Below are 22,747 nucleotides of genomic sequence, written 5' to 3' on the forward strand. Positions count from 1 at the left end.
AATACACAAAAAAAGTGTAAAAATAAGAAGATACCGAAGGGAGAGGACCGGAGGAGTGGCTCGTGCGAACGAGTGGGGAGAAAGACTCGCAAAGAAATGCTCACGTACGCTTTACTAACGCGCGCAGAGCGGATTGGCGCTGTGCGACTCTAGTCTAGTAGTAGCCGAGCCGCCACGACGAAACGACAACGCAGCGGCGGCGTCCTTCCGCGCCTCTTCATTCCTTTGTCGCTGCTGTTGCTTCGTCTACCGACCCTCACAGACGATATTCGACGGCCGCTTAGGCCTAAAGGAATCTCACCGACTGAGCTCAGAAACACGGGTTAGATTTTTTTTATTCTTACATAGTGAAGTTCCTGTGAAGAAAGTGTTTCACTTGGTGGATACCGAACTTGGATAACGACTTGTTTTACAAGGTTCAGAAATTGAGGTTTAGGGTAGATTATTTGAAACTTTTAACAAGGAATAATGGAAGTCGAGTATTATGAAGAGTGTGCCTAGTTAGTTTGAGTTAGTTGAAATTGATTTGGAGTTTCTGATTGAATAGATTTGTATTTTGTGTGTTAACATATTTAGAGTCTTTTAATTTGGATTAGATTTAGGTATATACTTGAACTAGATATGCTGTGTCTAAGAGGGTAGGCATTTTTTACGTCAAATTACAATACATCCTGTGTATTATTAAAAATATTTTCACAAAAGTAATCTATTAAAATTTCGTTATTAAGTATGGATATAATCATTAAAGTTTATCTGTTATTATATCATCTATCTATTATCAGATCTGTCATCAGATCTATTATCAGATCATTTAACATAGGATACCAATAACTTCATAATACTGGTATAAAATTTCGAAAAAAATTATACTAATAAACAACATAAAACTTTCATACTCAAAATTTCATCTACATAATATTCACTACACCTTTATGCTATTTTTATGCTATTACAAAATCATTCTCTCCCATATTTCCTATAATAACATTCTAATATTCAACCCACAACAATTTACATACCAGATTTAATATCCAAATAATCAAACACTTCTTCCTTTATCATGCTCTTCACAAACATCCATTCAAAGAAATGCATTCAAAATCCACTGCCAAAGTGTAATAAATAATCCGCCATCCCATATAAAGCCAACATAATGTATAAAATTATACGGATCCTGGCTGCAGGACACTCAGCTCCAGCTCGAACATTGCAGGAAAGGTTCGTGGATCTCTGAAACAGAGAGAAGTGAAAGTACCGCGTGGCCAAAGACTGCTGCCAGACGGAGGCTGCGTTTATCTCGATGACCAGCACGTGCTAGCGCGAAATAGTGCGGGGAACAACCTTAATAAGAATAAGACTGATCACACGTGGGTACAGCAAGATGAGGCTGGTGTTAAGTGTCGTTTGCTCGCTCCTGTTGATCCTGCCATTATCCAACGCGGACCAATGGCAAAACGGGAGGAACGTGGAATGCCCTCACAAGTGTATGTGCTTCGGAAACACCGTGAGATGCATGTTTCAGAAGCTGAACCGTGTACCACGAGTACCAACCAACACGACGGTCCTGTAAGTGGCTGCTTCTTTAACATCTACTACTTTTTTCTTCTTTTGTTCTTTTTCCCCTTTCATCGTATAACTTAGTCCCTCAGAGAGAGATTGATGGTTATATACAAAAATGCATGATAATCTATCAATGCATATGATGTCCCTAGGCGAATTACAGGGAAATTTGGATACACTAGTAATCGGGAAATATTCATGATGTAGACTGTGAATATTTCTAGCGCGAATGTACGTGGGAAGTGAGGAATTACATTGGTTGTTTATGTCTAGTGTAAATATGGTCTAGCTGGTATATATCTTCATTTTTAGATATTTAATGGTATCCGTTGGTTATTGGTTTTCCTGTTGATTTAAAAACATTCTTTTAATATATTTTCCTGTTTGAAGTTGAAAAATTTTAATTTTAAGAAATTGAAGATTGAAAATTCCTGAAACTAAACATTTTTTTTAAGTATTCTACTATTAAATTTTACCTTTCCTTTTCTTAAATCTTTCTATGTTTATTTTCTTCTTTCTCTTGGAAAAAATCTCGTCCTTATATTCAGAACTTGAAAGATACAAGAAATCTGGAAAAGTTTGGAATCTTTGAAATTAATTTACAAGTATTATCTGTAAATATATACTTGCGTAATATTGTATTTCATATATTTATATTATATACTATATGAATTAATAGGAAGTATATACCATCGTAGTTCAGAAGCAGTCAGATAATTAACTCTGGCATGATTAAGAAAAATCGCGCAACAGCGGGTCAATTGAAACTTTATGACGTTCTATGATGATAGACTGTCTTAATGGTATGGAAGCAATAGCTTTTAATCAAAGATATGTACGTGAGTATATTTTTCCAGGTAATTGGAGGATCGCGTTTCATCAAAGATGAAAGGAATCGCGTGTATGTTGTATTAATACATATATCGGATAGCCATATTATATACACAGGTTATTGTATTTTAGATTATTCCACGCGAAAAAGTCACTCAAGCATATGATCCTATGTTTACTTTAAGTCTTCAAGTCTGAGGTATAATATTTCCTACAGAATTACAAATATCTGATATTTCTAAAGAAAATAATGCATCAACTCTATAAACAAAGATAGTTTATCTTTCAGTTTTCAACATCTTGTGAATTAACACAAAGGGAAGAAGCCACAGATCAATTTAGGTTCTCAGAATCTGTTTTACTTGATGACCTTGTACTCCTTGCATATACGCTTAAATGGTCATATTATGATTTCTTGAACCATCCTTACGATCTTATGATCTCTTCTTGAATGATCAATTTTGACTAAGCAATACGCTAATTTTTTAAAAAAATCTTCTTTTCTTCTGTTCTGGAATAAAATCATAAGAGAAATATCAAATAAATTTTGTATTGCATTTAGATTGTTGCAATTGATTTTTTAGTAAAATCGATACAATCGAGGTCGTAAGAAGATCGTCAATCGTATAAATAATTCGATACCTCAATGCTTCTTCGTGTGCTGCAGATGCATGTAAACGAATACAGTTAAAATAGGCGTGACAGTGCAGCTCAAACTATATATAAGAAGCGGACAAGCGGACGTAAATGAATGTTTGAAGAGTGGAACAAAAGTGGATAGCGTAAATACGAATTCTTGACTGCACATGTGCAATCTATTCTCTCCATAAGCTGTACGCGACGAAGTAATTTGTACTGGATTCAGTTTTCGTCTAGTTCCAATAAAAGAACATGTACCAACACAAATTTGGCACTTTTTTAACATCTTTCTTTGGATCTTCTTTTCAAATATAAAGCAGTCTTTCTAAAAATTCTTTAACAATCATTTCAAATAAAATTGTAATTTCTTAAGTAAGAAGTCGTTCCTGTTTTGGTGAATTTTTAGTAATCTTTAGTTACTTTTTAAGCTCTGCATATAAAAAGTCCAAAATAAACACTAATAAATAGTCGTTATATTTTCGAGTTTCTACACAATTCATGAATATCTTAATATCTTTTTATCTAATTTTTAAATAGTATGAAATATTTCCAAAAGCTCAACGATAAATTAACTTTTTCACAAAAAGATAACGTTTCTTCTTCTTTGTTATACTCCTTTTTAATAGTATTTTCAGAATCTTCCTCAACAAGTCTCTCGTTCTTATCAACATTTCTGGGCATGACATCATCCGTATACTGTAGGAATGGGTATGCGTGTATATTGTACATTATATGTTAATCCTGTCTTCCTTTTCTTTTATAAAACAAGCATTAGATTATTTCTTTTGAGCAAGAAAACCAATATATGTATTTAAACGGGCGAAAAGGCGATAAGAATGTATCTATAGATAATGTTCACACATCATATATTTTATCAATTTTATCACCCTCAATGGGGTTAAGGACTGTGTTTCGATATTTGCCTCCGATCGCTTTTACTACTTTTTTTTCTTGTTAACTATAGAAATGAATGTAAGCTAATGAGTATTGAAATATGAATACAGAAAAATACATGAAAATGTATTTTTAAAAATAAACTTACTTTAAAATTGTTTATATTGTTTTAAATGTATATATAGATACACATATAACTCTGGTAACATGAGATCTCTTTCTGTTTGAAGAAATTTATTAAAGTTTGACAAAATTCCTTTGAACAAATCATGAAATCCTGCTGAAGTGGAGTTTTCTCACATTCAATTTTAATGCATGATAAAATGGCTAATGGTAAAGCTGAACATAAACTACAAGAATATCGACACGACAATTGAATCTTGTTTAGAATGAGAACGCTAGAATGTTTGCATCGGGAGATCACTCAGGGACGAGTACACGCTGTAATATTCTTATCTGTAAAAAAATGTAATTAAAAGAAATCACCATTAATTGAACCATTGCCTCTCGGCTAAACCGGGCGGTCTCCTTCATAATAGAATATCGTGAAATAATTTATACTCTTCTTATCAAGCTTAAATACATAACTTGAAACACAATAATCAGTCGATGACGTAATTCTATATAAGTCAAATTTATCTTCTTCAAACTCTTCGTCGTCTTGCGAAAGAAGACATTCTGTTTTAGTCCACTATAACTTTCTAAAGTAATATCTTTATCAAATTGGAAGATTTACTATTTTCATGATCCATTAATGACTGATAATTATTTTAAAACGGGAACAATATAAGCAAATTTATCAATTGTGCATTTAATTTTTGTCACATAACCTCTAATGAAAGAATTTAATTTCTTGGTCTTTCCAAAAATGGGTAAAAAGAAAATTTAATAAGAACAATGAAAAAGCTTTATGTTACATAAATAAAGATTTGTTGAAACAGTGAAACGAAAATTTAAAAAGAATAAAAGATTTACCTTTTTCATCGTCTACAAATGACTGACAATTATTTGCAAACAGAAGTGATAAGCGAGTTTAACAATTATTTAACTTTTATCACATAACCTCTAATGGAAAAAGTAAAAAGATATTTAATAAAAATAATTAAAGAACTTTACATTATTGAAAAAGTAAAAGAAAAATTCTTTTTAAGTGAAATTCGAAAATCGCGAATAACATTCTAGCTAAGCATTTCCTCTCGCAATAGAACTTCTTCCTTTATCAACAAACGAGGATTGCGCAAAAATCTAATCCCGTTCGCTTGTCCACTAGATCGCTATAATAAATTAGTCCTGTCGCTGAACGTCAAATGAAACGTACAAAACAAACACCATTCCTCGAATTGAAAAGATCTCTGTTTTTCCCTCCACTTTAGCATGATCGATTTCCTTTTAGCGATGTTAAATCTGTTTAGAACAAATTTGTACAACGAATTTCGTGCAATTTCTTCCTCGCTAATAATAAATCGTTTGTATTAAGAAATAACTGATATTTGACAGACGTAGTTAAACTCCTCCGCCCTCTATGAGCATATGAACTGACCTTTACAGCCTTCTTTTAATTGACGCTATTTTCATTAATTTTTGTATTATTACTAGTTGTATTGTATCGTAATAAGGAAAGCATTAATTTAATTAAAGAATTTTTAATCTTTTTTTCCTATGTACTAAGTCCAAATATTGCAATAAGGTAACGCTATAATATTTTCAGTGACAGAGTTGGAGTTATCAGCTGTTGATTATATGTATTGTACTCACAAAAGAATTGAGAAAAATGTTGATCCTACAGCATCGGCCCATGAAAAAGGTAGATCAAATTACCAGCTGCGCAGTTGCGCACTCAAATGCGTAGTCAAAACAATATGGGCACATGTACTTAATTGCCTTCAAAACTATGGCACACTCTTAACACAAACATTTACGTAAATCTAACTTTAGGCATTGTCTTTAAATAATTCAGTTGCATTCGAACTATCAGCCGGAATAGTTTACAGTTTCTTGGATAATAACATCATTTTCTGCTATATAAGTTATCATATTTATACTGCTTGTGATTAGTTATTATTCTGCTGCAGATTTTTATGCATTTTTATATTGTTACGAATATATCTAAAAATATGGAATTTAAGTAGAAATTTATTTTATCTACTAAGTATTATAACAAGTATTCTTTAAATATTCAATAAATGCGTAAATATCTGTAGTCTATTTATTATTATTTTATTGTATTATTATTATTGTTGTTATTATTATTATTATTGGTACATTATAATTTTCTGTTTATAACCAGCGCAGACACGGAGTGCTTGGAGGTTAGTCGTAAAAATTGGTAAAAAAGAATAATGAAGATCTATCAGACTAACTCCCATTAAATAGATAGCATACGAAATAAAGCATGAATAAAATTACTGTTCGTTAAGGGGCTGAATGTTTTCATTTGGAGAGGGGTTCGAATCGCATTTCGATTCATAGCCGATACGATGACTCCTTGATGGTTTCTACTTTTTCTATCGGGTAAAATGGTCTCGTTAAGTTCAAGTATCCTTACCAAGACAATGAAGTAGGGTCGCTCGTTACGACGATTAATTCAAGTCTAGTCAAGCATTTGTATAATACAATCAAACCATTGTAAACGTAAATGTTTTTGCACATTTTTAACGAATGGAAATATGTCAATGATATGTTTGAAAATATTAGGTTGTCAGAAAAGTTTCTTTCGTTTCATAAGGTGATATTAGATGAACAACAATTTCTGTTTTACATTATTTTATTGAATTAGGTATGATCCATTTCGTTATATTTCTATTATTACGTTCGTGCATAATTCGATAAACTAATATGAAACAAAAAACATTGTGCGTCTATTATTTCCTTATAAAACGAAAGAAACTTTTCGTACAACCTGATATATTCCAATAAGGTGGGTGGAACAACTGACCACCAGATGACAGTAGAGACTATTTTTCAAATATTTTGATAGAATTTAATTTAATTTCTAACCTATTTCGAGAATTATTTCTAATACAAATAATATGAATGTCAGAAGAAAAAAAAGGTAACATGATAAATACAATTTTAAGGTAAAGTAACATCTAATGAGAACAAATTGAATAAAATTCTAGAACTTCATAAATCGATTTTAGATAAACGAGAGTAATATAGTAACTTTAAATGAAATAGACAAGATGATGAAGGTTGAAGCACAACTCTGAACATGTCTTCAAGATTAATGATAGAAGTTTTTAATCAAAGTAAAACTTTATTTAAAGTGATGTTTCTTAAAGATGATTATAATAGAGCATATCAAACGAAACTAAGCTTAATTAACATTTCATATTGTGATAGATACTTCACAAGTAAGATTTAATATATTATAAGTAAACTGAAAGTAACTAGAGACAAAAATTTCTATGAATTTCATTGCATTAGTTTTTGTCATAATTTAATATATAAAATTTTACAGCGGATATTTCTTATAATTTATAACGAAGAAGGAGATAGTGATTAAAAGTTGAGCAAGTATTTTATTAGAAGCTGCAAGCGTTGGGCGTTACACGTAATTTCGTGGACCGAGAATCTTTTAAAATGATGAAATGAACGGTATCCAGATCGATCGGCGCAGGTATACCTATTATGGATATTGACCTGAATATCGAGCACCATTAAGTGGGGTTTGTCCTGACTTCATTGAATAAACACACCTTTGTTAAATTACCGATATGCTTTCGAGATAAAAGTTCTCCCGATCCAGCGACTGCTGTCTAAACAATTAAGCCATGAATACACATTGGAAAAATTATTCTGAAGCTTATACAAGATACAAGGATATAGGACTTGGAATTATTTGCGATAAAATTATTGGAAAAACATCGTAAATATTTTATTTTGTATTATTAATTTTAGTTGGAATATCAAATACTTTCGGTTTTGATTTTCCATTTCAATTATTTAACAATTTTTCTATTCCATGATAATTATGAATATTTTAATAATGTTATTATATATTTAATATTTAGCAAAGTTGAATGATATATTACTTTAATAATGATTTAAAACAAAATTGTTTTTTCTTATAAATTTAATTTTTTATTCATTTCAATTTCAAGGTTTCAACTTATGTCAAGATAATTATATTTAAGTTGCAGCTTAAGTTGACCGAGTGAAGGAAGTGCACAAACAAGAATTGTCAGAAAAACCGCAAACGTTGTAATTCCATATAAGCACGTGTGAATCATGAGTCGAACTAGTGACAAATTATGGCGTCATCTTGGTACCAGAATTTGCTGAATAAAATTAAAAGAACATAGATCAAAGAATCAATATTATTGAATATTTTTAGAAATATAACTTTTGAATGTACGCTAATAATGTCACTATTGGCTGTCATAAATTTCATCGACATGATAGTCCTTTAATATTAATAGCGATAACTTTTTATCGAACCGATCTCATTGATGTCGAATTACGGAGAAAATTATAACGATCGACAGAGTTAAATAATGCCCACCATTAATATTTATGTCAATCCGAAAGTAAAATAGCAAAGTCATCGTGCCGCAGTGAAAGTAAATTTATTTCCAGCTCATTATCATTTTTATTGGCTTCCTTTTCTGCCATAGTACATCATACGCATTAGATATGTAATTTCCTTTTTATCAATCAGGATGATCGATATTTCCTCTTGGATACTTTACATTAATATATTCTAAGATGAAATCGTGATTTACGGATGGAAATAGCATTAAGAAGAAGAACGAAGAAAATGTAAATGTTGACAAAAAGAGAACTATCCTCTATTATAATCTTCTTCTACGTGAAATGTTGTGATAGAAAATATGGAAGATATTTATGATATTCGAAGAACGCCTGGGAAACGACATAGTATGGTAGTATACCCAACTAGTGAATATTATGATAATTTTTGTATGTTTCTCTAGCTAATATGATTCTTGGTAGAATTATACATAATGTATATCGACAGTTAAAGCTTGCTTTTAGAGTAAAATTTGTTTTCTGTAGAATTGGTGTATTTTACAGAAAAAGAAGTAAGGAGATATAATTGATAGAATAATTTGTTCAACGAATCACTGCAAATACTTATAACAATTGCTTGAAAGAAGATTACCTAAGCGACTCAGTGTATATTAATATCACACATAAATATTACTATTATATAACTGATAAAGATAATTGGATAATTATCAAATTATCACTATTCATGTCAGACATATTTATTCTCTCTAAATATCAAACAATACCTAAGTCGAATAGTTCATCGAATCCCTCTTTCACTTCTAATATTTTCCACGATTTTTCTTTCCCATTCTTCTTTCCAGGCATAACCATTCCCTCGTCTTTACCACACATGGCAAGAAATTGAGAAAAATATGAATGAAAAGGTGCACGATGCGGAAAAATAAGAAGCAGAATACAAACGTGGTTGCTTGTGAAAGCTTTCTAGCAGAAGAATCTTTTATTATGCCGTAGTGTGTCGCGAGCAGTCGGCTCTACTCACGGATCGTTCCATTTTCGTTCGTCTGGCCGGTGGTTCGCCACGGAACGAAGCTCTGGAAGATCAGCTGGAGCGATAAAGAGGTTAAAATACCGACGCGTTGAACCGAGAACTCGCCTGACAATTTAGACGGAGGAAATAATGTGCAACGAGTCGAGTAAAATCGTTAATTAAGAGATTCGCGCTCTATAGCTCTGGCGATCTTTGTAGCGGCGAATCGTGTAATGATGCCTAACACATTGATCGTTATTGCTTCTCGACAAAATGCAGGGGGATCTGTGAAATCTATGTTCGTTCGATAAATAATTAAGCATTTGTCCTATTTATAATATCGAGTCACGCTCGCGATTTAATATTAGAACTACTAAAATATGGAGATCTCATACATTTGTAGTATCACATTTTTGAAGATTTTAATGGTCCTTCGTAACATATATAGATAAGGGCTTATTTTTCCTATTGTATTATATATTTTATCATATACTTCTCATTTTGATACAAATTTCATACTTTAGTCACTGATAGTTCTAATGTTAAGGATCAAATTACAATGAAGAGAAGCTCTGCTTGTATCAAAGATTAATTTTAACTCTTTTCCAAATTTTCAACTCTCTAGTTGAATTTTGAAATTTTAACTCTAAATTTAATTTGCAATTATAAAATTATGGACTGCTGAATACAATTTCTGTCTAATATTTTAATATCTTTCTTTAAATAAAATGTTAAAGCAGTAAATGATTAGCTCTGACCTATACTCAGGAACGAGATTATACATCAAAGGGTTTATTAGAAGGAGTTGCAATTGACCAACTTTCAGTGGGAATTATTTTGAGTTTCGAGTTAAAGTTCCTTCGTTGGTTCGCGAGCTCTTGTCAAGCCGATTGCGGCTGTAATCGATACTTAGAGCACGATTATTGCTCAACTGTGAGAGGAACATAAGAGTCAGTCGACATAGCGATCTTTCTGCGTAATCTCTGAAATTAAGAGCTTCTTTGCTGTCTTCGGCTCAAGTTTGTAGAATAGATTAAATGGAAGTTTTTGTTGTATGATTATATGGAGCTTTTGACGGGAGGGAAATATTAGACAAAGTAGAACTTAAAACAGATCGCAAAATATGTAAGAGCGAGATATAGTTTGAAATACACTGGTGTCGTAGGAGAGAAATTGAAGTGATGTCAGAGTATTTAAGACACCTCCACTAAATTCTTCCTACTCTTCTCGATCTTCTTCTCCATTTGACAACCTTGACTTTATATACTTTGCATATTCTTTCGCAATTCATAACTTTTATGTCTTTAGCATTGCGTCAATTAGTAATTAAAAATATTCCATTGTGGGAAGATGGTCCATCTATTAAATAACTTCTATAATTTATGTATATTATATCTCTCTATATTCTACCATATACTTTCTCTATACTTATAAAACCGTTCTATCATATTAACAAAATTGGATTAATTTCTCAATTTAGATCAATATATAATAGTTAAATATTCTACTTCTATTCTAAATATCCTGTTACTAGTATATAATTAAAATATTCTATTATCATTAAACATATCTTATTTGGAATATATTCTTTGTAATTAATATATTTCTGTTACATTAACGAAACTAAATTAATTTTACAGTGATCTACGATTCAACAACATAGCCGAGATACGACCTGGCTCCTTCCACAGTCTATCCAACTTACACACGCTTCTATTGAACGATAATCGCATCAAACACCTCTTACCAAGAACCTTCGAAGGTGCATCAAACTTAAGGATCCTCTATCTATATAAGAATCGTTTGGAACGAATTTCACCAGGGGCATTTTCCGGCCTGCCAAACTTAGAACAACTATATCTACATTTCAACCATCTGAAAGAAATTAGAAAGGGCACATTCAATGATTTGCCATCGTTGGAGAGACTTTTCTTGCATAGCAACCTACTGCATCACCTACCAGCGGACGCTTTTCACAATGTGGGACCCATGACACGTCTTCGTTTAGATAGCAATGCTCTCGTTTGCGACTGTAATTTGGTCTGGCTGGTGCAGAGGCTTCAAAACAAACCATCAGAGATGGCAGCCTTTTGCCAGTCGCCCAATGAGATGAAGGGAAGATCGTTGACAAGCATGTCGATGAACGATTTTCATTGCAGTTGAGTAATTGAACTATCCTTATTACACCTGATCGTTGAAACGATAAGAAAATGTAGGGTTACATAGATCTAGGTATAGCACTAAAATTACGAGACATAGGTTAGGATCTCTTTCATGAGAAGAAATGAAGTCATTTTAACTCTAATATGGGTAACAAAGTATTGAAATTTATTTGACAATTTTATTTCAAAGTAATTAATATTGAAATAACTAAAAAATATTGCATATTTCAGAATTTCTATTTATCAAAAAATAAGGAATAGAAATACACATATGAAGAGATGAAAAGTGGATAGATATAATAATTAGTTCAAACGTAAAAGTAATTTAAATCTGCAAAATATTTCTTTGGATATTTTAAATAGTTGATAATCAAGTGGTTAAAATTTGAGATTTCATATATACGAACAAAAAGATCGAATGAAATGAAATACAAACAAGAGGAAGTATCGACCATTGCGCTCCTTTATGGCTCTCGCGAGACGCATCGCTCTTAATGGTGTTAAGAGAACTTTGTTTTACGACATTAGAAAATATTGCGGGTTACAGTTGGTTTTTACAGTTAGAAACTTTTTATTGAGAAAGTTAATTTGCTGATGGTGATGAAGACAAAGTGGGGAGAGTCTGGCCGGGAATGACACGTCTGTTTTCTCGATTATCCTCGATTACCTGGTCACACATGTTCGATGAAAGGCAAAAAGTATATTAAGTATAAAAACAAACATCATCATCCCTTGTCTATTTAAAGAACACTCTGATATGAATTATTCAACACAATTATGTCAAACTGTCTAATCATATCAGTTTCAAATTAGATTAGAGTGAGAAACACGAATCATTTTACGTATCTAGACAACTACAAATAAACTTGGCTACAGCTACACGCATGCACCAGTTTTTAACAGATTGACATTAGTACCTTTGGTAAATATACCAGCCATGCCTAAATTGATTTCAAACAGTTCAGCTACTCCCCCTTTTAAATGCAATTAAAAATAAAAAAATTTATTTAGTATTAAACAATTGTTTAAAACTATTATTACTACATTTTAGATTAAAGTGAGAAATCGTAATCAATTATAATTTTTGTTAATGTAATTGTATGTAAGCAAAGTTAACAAAGTAAGAAAATTAAAAGCAAAAAGAATTTTAGTTATTCCAATATTATTTGCTTAATGTAAAGCTATAGTAAGTAAAATTTTCAATAATATAGATGTATATTATTTTGTATGTATTCAATAACATAGATAAATAAAAATCTCCAATAGCATAAATTTATATAAGCAAACAAAGATCTCTAATGACATAAATCTACATAAGGAAACAAAATGTTATTATAGAGAGTTAAAAGCAAATGAAAAATTTTATCCACTCCAATGATACAAATCATTAATATACCTACCAATACGATTATACAATTATTTAACTATAGATTATTCTTAAATTCTCATTTTCGTTTTTCAGCTGAGCCACGCATAATGAACGGTCCCCAGGATGTAGAGGTCAGGCTGGGAGGGACCATCAGCTTCACCTGCGAGGTAATAGGAGACCCGATACCGGAAATCAAGTGGATGCGGGACTCTAATGAAGTATCCGCCGATGGGAACCGTTATGTGATCGAGGATGATGGAACATTAATAATATCAGATGTAACGGAACAAGACACTGGTGAATACGAATGCATGGCCAAGAGCGAAATGGGCTTCACGAAATCAAGAAAGGCCAGAGCAGTAATCACAGTATCACCATCCTTAAGATTTACCGAGTTGCCTGAGTCACAAACTGTCCAAGTTGGAGTAGATGCTTCTTTTATCTGTAAAGTGGATGGTCGTCCTGCACCAACTATTCAGTGGTGGAGAAATGGTCAAATGTTAGACGTTGGTGGTCGTATCGCCATAGAAGACGAAGGAAGTTTGTTGAAAATATTTGCTGTAAAAGAATCAGACTCAGCTAGATACGTTTGCCAAGCGAAAAACTCTAATGGATACGCTGAAACAAGCGCGGATCTGAGGGTAGTAGATGAGTCTTATAGTCCTCCTAAGCTAACGTATGAGCCACACGATATGGAAGCGGAATCTGGAGCCATTATAGAGATCCCCTGCAGAGTAGAAGGCTTTCCTAAACCCGTGATACAGTGGAAGAAGGATGGTACAGCTGTCGAAGGGTCTAGATTTCGTGTATCGCGCGGGGGGAGCTTGTATCTTTATAATGTTACTGCTGCCGATACTGGAAGGTGAATTTTGATACTTTTTATTAGCATTTCTTGTGTTATTTATTTAAAACATATAGGAAAATATTAAGTGGTCTATGATCTATAACCTTGAATGGAATATAGTAGAAAAATCCAAGAATATATGAGAATAGACATAAATATTGCCATAACTATGACATATAGATGAGTGTAGGAAAACTTACTAAATTTTTAAATGCAACATCTTAACGGGTTTCTGATATTGCGATGTATGTTTGTTTTCACCGTCATAAGTCAAGAATTGTGTACACAGATATGAATGCTCCGCCGTGAACCAATATGGTCGAGCAACCGCCCAGGCGTTGGTACGCGTTCGCCAGCCCGAGGCAGCAGATGTTCTTGTGATCAGAGCCTTCAAAGATGCAACCGAGGAGATCGATCGAGCCATAAATAACACGCTGATAGATCTTCTTAGCGGATCTGCGCGGACGAATCCACTGAGACTCGCGCGTTTCCCAGATGCAGTCGGCCGCGCAGCTGCCAGACCTGCTGAAATTTTCGAAAGAACGCTCGTAAATATACGACGAATGGTAAACTCTGGCCTGAGTGCGAACACCAGCACTGAATTCCGATATGAGGAAATTCTAACGGCGGAACAGGTGTGTTTGAGTTATGGTTTAGTTAATTTTTGTATAATAATATTTTAAGTTATTAACAAATTTCAACCATTCCACAGGTTAGAGAAATCGAAAGGTTATCTGGATGCACAGGCCACAGACACCGTCAGAATTGCACAAACATGTGCTATCACAATAAGTACCGTAACATAGATGGCAGCTGCAACAATTTACGACATCCAACCTGGGGTTCTTCCTATACTGGATTCCGTAGAGTTTTACAACCAATTTACGAGAATGGATTTTCATCACCAGTCGGTTGGGAAAGAAATCGCCGTTACTATGGATATCCGAAACCTTCCGCGCGTCTAGTTTCCACAACGCTAATAACCACTCATAACGTAACTTCAGATAGTGGAATCACGCATATGGTAATGCAGTGGGGTCAGTTCATGGATCATGACTTAGATCACGCTCTTCCATCAGTTTCTAGCGAATCATGGGATGGCATAGATTGTAAAAAGTCTTGTGACAATGCTGCACCTTGCTTCCCCATGGATGTTCCACCCGGTGACCCTAGAGTCAATAATAGAAGGTGCATTGATTTTATCAGAACGAGTGCAGTTTGCGGTTCTGGTGCAACCAGTTTATTATGGGGCAGTCTCACTCCTCGAGAACAATTAAATCAGCTAACCAGCTACATGGATGCCTCTCAAGTATATGGTTACGACGATACCTTAGCCAGAGATCTCCGTGACTTGACCACAGATCATGGTCTGTTGCGAGAAGGGCCAGCAATTCCTGGCCATAAACCTCTTCTGCCATACGCTAACGGTCAATTCGTCGATTGCAGGAGAAATCCTGTAGAAAGTTCGATCAATTGCTTCGTAGCCGGAGATATCAGAGCCAATGAACAAGTGGGCCTTCTAGCAATGCACACGATATGGTTACGCGAACATAATCGCATAGCTCGCTTTTTACGTGATATGAACCCTCAATGGAATGGGGAAAAATTGTATCAAGAAGCTAGGAAGATCGTAGGTGCAGAGATGCAACATATTACATATCAATACTGGATGCCTCATGTATTTGGTAGAACTGTAGAAGAACTTTTAGGTTCGTATCGAGGTTATGATCCTAACCTCGATGCTAGTATCTCCAATGTTTTTGCTACCGCAGCTTTAAGATTCGGTCATACATTGATTCAACCTCAGTTGCAGCGTCTTAACGAATCTTTTCAACCGATTCCCCAGGGTCCTCTTAAGCTAAGAGACGCCTTCTTTTCGCCATGGAGATTGGTCGAGGAAGGCGGCGTGGACCCTCTTATGAGAGGAATGTTTGGCACTGCCGCAAAATTGAAATTACCCGAAGAAAATTTGAACTCAGAACTGACGGAACAATTATTCCATACTGCCCATGCGGTGGCTTTAGATTTAGCTGCGATGAATATCCAGCGGGGCAGAGATCATGCACTGCCAGGTTATTTAGAATGGCGACGATTCTGCAATATGTCTTACGTTGAAACTTTCGAGGATCTAGCCGGTGAAATTCGCAGCGCTAGGGTTAGACAAAAATTAAGAGAACTGTACGGTCATCCTGGGAACATAGATGTCTGGGTTGGTGGAGTACTGGAGGATCAACTGCCTAATGCCAAACTAGGACCACTCTTCCAATGTATTTTGTTAGAGCAATTTAAACGTACTAGAAATGGCGACAGATTTTGGTATGAGAGTCCGACTGTTTTTAAACCAGAACAACTCGCACAGATAAAACAAACGAGCTTAGCTAGGATCCTATGCGATAATGGCGACAATATTAACAGAATTCAACCGAATGTGTTCTTACTGCCCGAAGGTGATAATAAGTTCGTCACCTGCGATGAGATTCCATATGTAGACTTAAGAGTTTGGTCCGAATGTTGCGATGGATGTGAAGATCAGAGTAACACAATTTCGAGATTCAGACGTAGCGCAGCCAAATATTTGCCATCGCAAAATAGTTTCTCTCTGAAGGATACAAATACACAGAGCCAGAGTGAAAAAACAGAATATTTAGAGAGAACAATCGAAGAAACCGAGCAGGAGTTTAGGAAGGTTATAGATCTTGTAGAATCCTTGTCTCATAAGATAAAAGAACTGAGATCACTTTTAGAGGACGTGAAGAAATCGAAGTAGAACAATAGACGATGTACCATTGTTCCAACGCGCGTCCAATTTATCTTAAATTCGCTTCGTATTAGATATTCATTAACGTTTCACGTTTATTACTGTACATACACGAAGTATAGAAGCCCAATTGGGTTTATTAGGAGATTAGCTGTTTATTGCTCTCCTGTCAGATTCGAATTCGTTATTTAGATATCTGTTATTATCTCTAGTCTCATATTTGATACATTAATGGTACTAAAAAGAGCTTAATGATATTTATAGAAGCAATAATAGAGCTTAAATCGCACTGTTGTCGATCTCCCACTTTTATCATTTTTGAAGCTGCAGAGAGTCACATATTGCTTTAATGGCATAATATAGATACATTTCAGAATTGACATAAGTAAAACGATAAAAATATTTTAATTGTATCCTATGCAATAACATTTTTCTTTTTTAGCAATGAAAAGATTTACATATCACCTTGCCCTCTTTCCTTTTACGTAGATAATACGTAACTATCGTATCAACTAGCTATTAATGATATGCACAAAATAATTTTATTAACAAGTTCTATATTTAACACAAAGTTTAAAGGAAAACGAACCATAAATACATTTACTACTTAATATGTACAGTTTTGATATTGATTACTGTTATGTTGAACGCTTACATTTCTATGATCATGTGCCATGTGTTTGTTTTATATTATGTACATGTTAGCTCCTAGCAAATTTGTAGGAGTATTGTAGAAAGTGTTTATTGATTCATTTCAGAAAGATCTAAATTTTTGGAAATATGTATTAAATAGAAATATTCAATGAAAACTAAGGATAGATCAATGTTTGAAGGATATCATAATGCAGCATCCAGTAAAGAAATTGTATTCACTTGTGTAGCTATATAAACATATACACACTATATACACATTGAAACATTACTGGAACATATTCAGGTTTTATAATATATCCATGTACTAAAGTATTCTGTTCATTAAATATTAACACTATACAACAATATATGTACTGCTTTATTTCTGTCCAACAAATTTTGTGTGCCGTCCATGAGCAATTACATGCTTCCCCTCGTCTTTTGTAATATCTACTGCAAGGAACGCTAGTGTTTTTCCACCACGTACAGTTTTGGCATCAATTGTTATCAGGTCTCCAGGAAGGGCAGGTTTCATAAACCTATATATTAATTATTATTATTACATTATAACCAGTTATAAATATATATAGCTCTTGTTATAATTATGGTTATACCTACGTAATATTTAAATCTACTGAGACACCTGGTGAATTATTTCCATGTGTCATTACAGCATATGTAGAAACACAATCAATTAGCGTACTTGTGAAACCACCATGCAAAGTACCACCTAAGTTTAAATGCTCCTCGGATATGGTTAATTGTGCTTTACAATTTCCATTTCCTGCTGAGATTATTTGGAGCTGTTTAGTAAACAAGTATAAAATTATTTCACAATAAGACAAAAATGAACTTATTGTTATATTTAATTTTTATTCAATTAATTGTAATTTATTAGGTTGTCCCAAAAATTTCTTTCATTTTATAAGGAAATAATAAATATATACTATATTATGCCATATTATATATTATATATAACATATAATGTAATAATATAAATCAAGAAATGTGTATCTATTATTTCCTTATAAAACGGAGAACACTTTTGGGTTAACCTAATAGTATATAATATTTATTGTATTTTATGAATTGCTATTATATGTAATTAGAAGAAAAAAGATCACAAAACAATGAAAAACATTACTTTTTGTAAACATTGTCCGAAATTTGGCGTTTTAAGAACATGTTCCAAAACTGATGTAATCAATTTTGTTTTACACATCTTACGATTTGAATATTTTACGATTTTTCATTTAAACTTTTGTGATTTTTACAACTAAACGTTGTACACTTTAAAGCGTCTTTATTATATTCAGGAGAAACAAAATGTTAATTAGTAACTTATTGAATTTATAAAATTTTGCACGTTATGCTTGAATAACCTATACTTCGACAAATAAACAGCGCGGTAAGACAATTTTTAGATAAATATAGGAATGCGAACGAGTAACAGTACTCAAAATTTGACTACTAACTAACACAGAAATAGCTTTATATTTTACCAGATTATATTATGATCTATTTTCAAAAATTTATTTTGTTACAAAATATAACATAATATAATAATATAATACAGCCAACAACTATATCCAAATAATATAAACAAGAATACATTTTCCATTATATAATAAATGCATCTATCTACAAATTACAATGAATTAGAATCATTTTCAATAAATAATTTAAATACAACCCATTTTTAGTAACTTAACTAATAGGCAATCCTTCTTTGTTTAAAAGGTGATCTTTGGGATCCTCTAAATACTTAGGACCATCTCCAACTTTAGTGTAAATAATATATTTAAGAGATCCTGGTGCTTGTTTTTTTGCATTAATGTTATTAAATAGCTCCTAAAATAAATTTAAAATCATTTATTTTGGCATAGATCAAGTGATATGTAATTTTTATACAATAATAAAAATTATTTACTGGCGAATCTGTAACTTCATTAAGAGGTAACCCTCTCCTGTACTTTTCTAAATTAATTCCTGGTGGATAGAAATGATCTAATACTCCCACAAATTCTGGAACACTTTCTTCCAAGAGATACAGAGTTGCATTTGGTCCTGCATCAAAAGTATATGCAACCTAAAATGAGTAATATATTTAATTAAAATATTAATATATGTATATAAATTAAAATTGAAAAAATTGATGTTTCATATCAATACCTTTACTTCATTCACAGCTTCATTATAGGCATGAACAAGATCAACAATGGCATGCGAAACATCATTCATATAAACAAATGGTGGATATGCATCCAAACATACTGCATGCATTTGATTTGAATCTTTCATTGTATGTTCAGCAAATATTTTAAAATCTTTTTCTACAATTGCCTGTTCCATTCTCTTTATTCTCTCAGGAATAACATGTTTTATTCTGTATTGTACAAGATCAGATGTTTCCATGGTTCTTTTCATTCCAATTGAACTGGAAACTTTTTTCTTTGCATCATTTACCTGGCACAGAATATTTAGTCATAAATACATTTAGTATAAAACGTAAGATAAGATAAGAATTAAAATTAATACACACAACTAATATTAAAATTCTCATTTCTGGCCAATGAGAGGCAGGCACAATTTGTTTTGCTATGCTGTCAGCACCATTTGGTTCAGAACCCATATACCATCTTACAAAACCTCCCATAACACTTCGGCATGCTGAACCAGAACCAACACGAGCTATTGAACTAATGTCACCCTAGAAATCAATATTTAAATATGTAAAAATTATACAGATATAATATATAGAATTATAAAGATTATAATTATGTTAACTTTGCAATACCTCTACTTGATATAGTTTAGCAAGAGCTGCTACAAGGCAAGCATATCCTGCTGCACTAGAAGCTAAACCAGCTGCAGTTGGAAAATTATTTTCTGAACAAATATGAACTTTCCATTGATCTATATGATTGGAATTTCTTGCCCTTTTCCTAACTAGAATAGTATACTTTATTATTTAAAAGATTTCAAGATTTCTTTAATATAATTACATACTTTGTGTTAAACAATTTTGCAATCTAGGATTCTTGATATCTTCCTCCCTAAAAAGTTATAAAATTGTTTTAAAATATACCCAACTTCTCTATGGTAGATGATTATTTAATACTTACTGTCCATTTAACCAGATCTGATCCTCTTTAAAAGTTGGACTGATCATTACAGTAGTTTTTGTATGTAGCTAAAATTTAAAATGGATCAAATTAAAATATGCCATTCGCGTTTATTATTTCACTAGATATGATAATATGTCTAGCTAGATATAAAAAATAAATTGTATTTTTACATGATTTGTATCTAAGGTAGCACTAATGGAATCATTTACTGGCAAGATTAAAGTTTCATCTCTCTTTCCCCCTGTAAAAAAAAAATTTATATTTCTAGATCTATTTGAATTTCACAAAATCGGAAAGATCGTTACAGTGTAGTACAAATTTATTCTATTTATATGCAAAAATAAAAATTAGACTTTTTAAACGTAATAACGTAGCAGTGTACTTTGTAATATATCAAATTTGAAATTCAAAACGGCGGTCATGCGAATAATAGATATACGGAAACATTTATCTCTAATACCTTTTTAAATAAATTAAATAGTAAATATAATTTAATTACTATAGTAATTATATTACTGTACTGTGATTATTTTAAAAGAAAAGAAAAGCAAAAGAATACATACAATATTTTATAACGGCAATATTGACGGATGTGATACATGTAACGGTACTCATTTTCTCAATCTCCGTCGACTGACGCTTCTACTGCACAAGTGACTTTGAACTCACACGTGCATGGTATTCATACTTGAAGCATAAACTATTTATAAGCTAGATAAATAACCATATATCCCAATTTGTTACAATATATTTTTGATCAGTATTTATTTATTTCCTATTCCTATTTTATATTGCACAAAATTTCAAATTTTCGTATTTTAAAACTATATCTTTTCATTGACTACGTGTAAGCTACAATAATATTTAAGTGACATAATAACTTTATGTATCAGCAAAAGAACCTTTATATCTATATTAATATCAAATAATATTTAAGTTTATTGTTCGCTTATTTATTTTATTTATTTATGCTTCATGTTTATTTTATTCATGCTTAGCAATTCGTTTTTAAACGCTCATCGATTACGCACCACAAGCTACTTCCATCATACCGACGTTACCAACAATATGTTTCGTAGTTTTTCTCGCAGATGGTGTTACTCCACGATCGCATTCCCGCTTCGTACTCGAGAAGCCGAGAGTAGTATTCAAGCCAGCCGGTTTTCAGTGTGATGCCGGTTGCGTTGACGGTGGGGGTGATTTGCACGGTCCTCGGAGGGCTGTACGAACCACGATTATACACGGCGGGCACGGTGTATATTCAAAGCGCGCGCTTGTTCCTTGGGACAGAACAACGAAAACTAAAATGAGAACAATGTGAGTGTTATGAAGAACTATTAGACTTCCAAAATATTCATCGATAACCAATTCCATAGAAAGTACCAAGGAACGAGAGGTACAATGTGGTGAGTCGAACATGGTGTATGAAAGGTACCACTTGACGTTATTAAAAGACGATGCGAAGGTAGTGGTGCGATTCGAATGATATTCTGTCCTCATCCCTTCCTCGTTATCTCGCGTGCATTTACAGCGAACTTATGCATCGTCGTTTCCTTTCTCTGAGCTCCGTTCGAGTTAGCACGCGGTTTCATAGCTCTGTTCGCGTCATACCAAAGAAACTTAAGAGTTCTGGCGTTCACCGCGAAAAGAAGAGAGGAATTTAATCCTTAACTGTTATCCGTGGGTCCGTGGGTCATGTAGGTGACCACAATAAGTTACATTTCTTAATATTAAGATATACATATATTATATTTTTATTCGATATTGTATACTTTTATGCAAGAAAAATCATTAATTATTTTCATAATCTTAGATATAAAATATTAAATAAAATAAGATACTTTGAAAATAAGTAAAACTCTACTACAACGATACACATAGTTGAGGGTTAAGAGGAACGAGGGAGAAGAAGAAAAACAAAGAAGAAAGAAAAAGCAGAAGAGAGAAGAGATGGTAGGAATGGATGCTAGTGGCACGTAAGATATACACGTAGAATGATCAAGTGGTTGTATTGCGTGGAATAAGACCACGAACGACATAAAGGTGTTCCCGTGGGACGTCTGGTGGGTTACGGTGACCGAGTCACTCTGTCATCTGTTTCCAAGAAGAGAGAGGTCGGCGATCTGTTGTGTGTGTTAGTGTACGATCGCGCGGCATGGGGCATCGGTGTTGGTCCTTCACGAACGGTGGGACCTGAATGTGTGCATATTTCTCCTGGCTGACTGGCCTGCCTTCCATCGTTAAGCTGCATTCACAAAGGGAGCCGATTTTCGGGCAAGGACCGTGTCTCGGTCGTTCTTGCCGAGAACGCGAATCGAATTGGTTAATGAGGACTATCCGGCTTCGATCGTCCAATCAGCTAACAGGTAACATTTTTATGCATGGATATATTGTGGCGTCTTGTTCTAGCTATCTTATCATTAGCCTGC

General features: G+C 33.2%; 4 protein-coding genes and 2 long non-coding RNA genes across 12 annotated transcripts in view; 2 read left to right on the forward strand and 4 right to left on the reverse strand.

Moving 5' to 3' along the window:
* Positions 1 to 151: 151 nt before the first annotated feature.
* On the forward strand, positions 152 to 17,558 carry LOC126864114 (peroxidasin homolog). Of its 4 annotated transcripts, none has more exons than XM_050615112.1 (9): positions 6,007 to 6,111; positions 6,212 to 7,277; positions 7,385 to 7,792; positions 8,061 to 8,486; positions 8,585 to 8,807; positions 11,065 to 11,582; positions 13,049 to 13,817; positions 14,089 to 14,434; positions 14,512 to 17,558. In XM_050615112.1, exons 5-9 carry the CDS (start codon positions 8,770 to 8,772, stop codon positions 16,564 to 16,566), a joined length of 3,726 nt encoding a protein of 1,241 aa, XP_050471069.1. In that variant the 5' UTR covers positions 6,007 to 6,111; positions 6,212 to 7,277; positions 7,385 to 7,792; positions 8,061 to 8,486; positions 8,585 to 8,769; the 3' UTR covers positions 16,567 to 17,558. The 4 variants fall into 4 exon arrangements, with proteins under 4 accessions (XP_050471060.1, XP_050471052.1, XP_050471069.1 ...); XM_050615121.1 differs by lacking the exon at positions 6,007 to 6,111 and having other exon boundaries at positions 6,181 to 6,435; positions 7,065 to 7,277; XM_050615103.1 differs by lacking the exons at positions 6,007 to 6,111; positions 6,212 to 7,277; positions 7,385 to 7,792; positions 8,061 to 8,486; positions 8,585 to 8,807 and adding exons at positions 152 to 322; positions 1,185 to 1,566.
* LOC126864314 (uncharacterized) lies at positions 1,560 to 5,906 on the reverse strand. Of its 3 annotated transcripts, none has more exons than XR_007689115.1 (5): positions 5,680 to 5,906; positions 4,073 to 4,380; positions 3,034 to 3,988; positions 2,251 to 2,902; positions 1,560 to 2,129 (listed from the first exon to the last, which is right to left on the reverse strand). It is a non-coding gene; the product is annotated as an uncharacterized LOC126864314 (long non-coding RNA). The 3 variants fall into 3 exon arrangements; XR_007689116.1 differs by having other exon boundaries at positions 1,560 to 1,905; positions 2,037 to 2,129; positions 4,073 to 5,906; XR_007689114.1 differs by having other exon boundaries at positions 4,073 to 5,906.
* Positions 11,158 to 14,110, reverse strand: LOC126864374 (uncharacterized). The gene is made up of 3 exons (XR_007689151.1): positions 14,000 to 14,110; positions 11,385 to 11,611; positions 11,158 to 11,299 (listed from the first exon to the last, which is right to left on the reverse strand). It is a non-coding gene; the product is annotated as an uncharacterized LOC126864374 (long non-coding RNA).
* On the reverse strand, positions 17,408 to 18,602 carry LOC126864301 (acyl-coenzyme A thioesterase 13-like). The gene is made up of 3 exons (XM_050615548.1): positions 18,335 to 18,602; positions 17,809 to 17,993; positions 17,408 to 17,729 (listed from the first exon to the last, which is right to left on the reverse strand). Exons 1-3 carry the CDS (start codon positions 18,410 to 18,412, stop codon positions 17,570 to 17,572), a joined length of 423 nt encoding a protein of 140 aa, XP_050471505.1. The 5' UTR covers positions 18,413 to 18,602; the 3' UTR covers positions 17,408 to 17,569.
* A 74-nt stretch (positions 18,603 to 18,676) lies between these two features.
* On the reverse strand, positions 18,677 to 20,995 carry LOC126864267 (diphosphomevalonate decarboxylase). Its single transcript, XM_050615437.1, has 9 exons — positions 20,882 to 20,995; positions 20,489 to 20,559; positions 20,316 to 20,383; positions 20,200 to 20,246; positions 19,988 to 20,139; positions 19,733 to 19,900; positions 19,363 to 19,656; positions 19,121 to 19,279; positions 18,677 to 19,041 (listed from the first exon to the last, which is right to left on the reverse strand). Exons 1-9 carry the CDS (start codon positions 20,931 to 20,933, stop codon positions 18,898 to 18,900), a joined length of 1,155 nt encoding a protein of 384 aa, XP_050471394.1. The 5' UTR covers positions 20,934 to 20,995; the 3' UTR covers positions 18,677 to 18,897.
* A 483-nt stretch (positions 20,996 to 21,478) lies between these two features.
* Positions 21,479 to 22,747, forward strand: part of LOC126871013 (carboxyl-terminal PDZ ligand of neuronal nitric oxide synthase protein-like) — a 38,897-nt gene continuing 37,628 nt past the window's right edge. For both annotated transcript variants that reach the window (XM_050629335.1, XM_050629404.1), the window contains exon 1: positions 21,479 to 22,684. The gene's annotated coding sequence lies outside the window, so the exon portion shown is untranslated. The remainder of the gene's footprint in view (positions 22,685 to 22,747) is intronic.

This window comes from Bombus huntii, chromosome 1 (assembly GCF_024542735.1).
Source record: "Bombus huntii isolate Logan2020A chromosome 1, iyBomHunt1.1, whole genome shotgun sequence".
NCBI lineage: Eukaryota > Metazoa > Arthropoda > Insecta > Hymenoptera > Apidae > Bombus > Bombus huntii.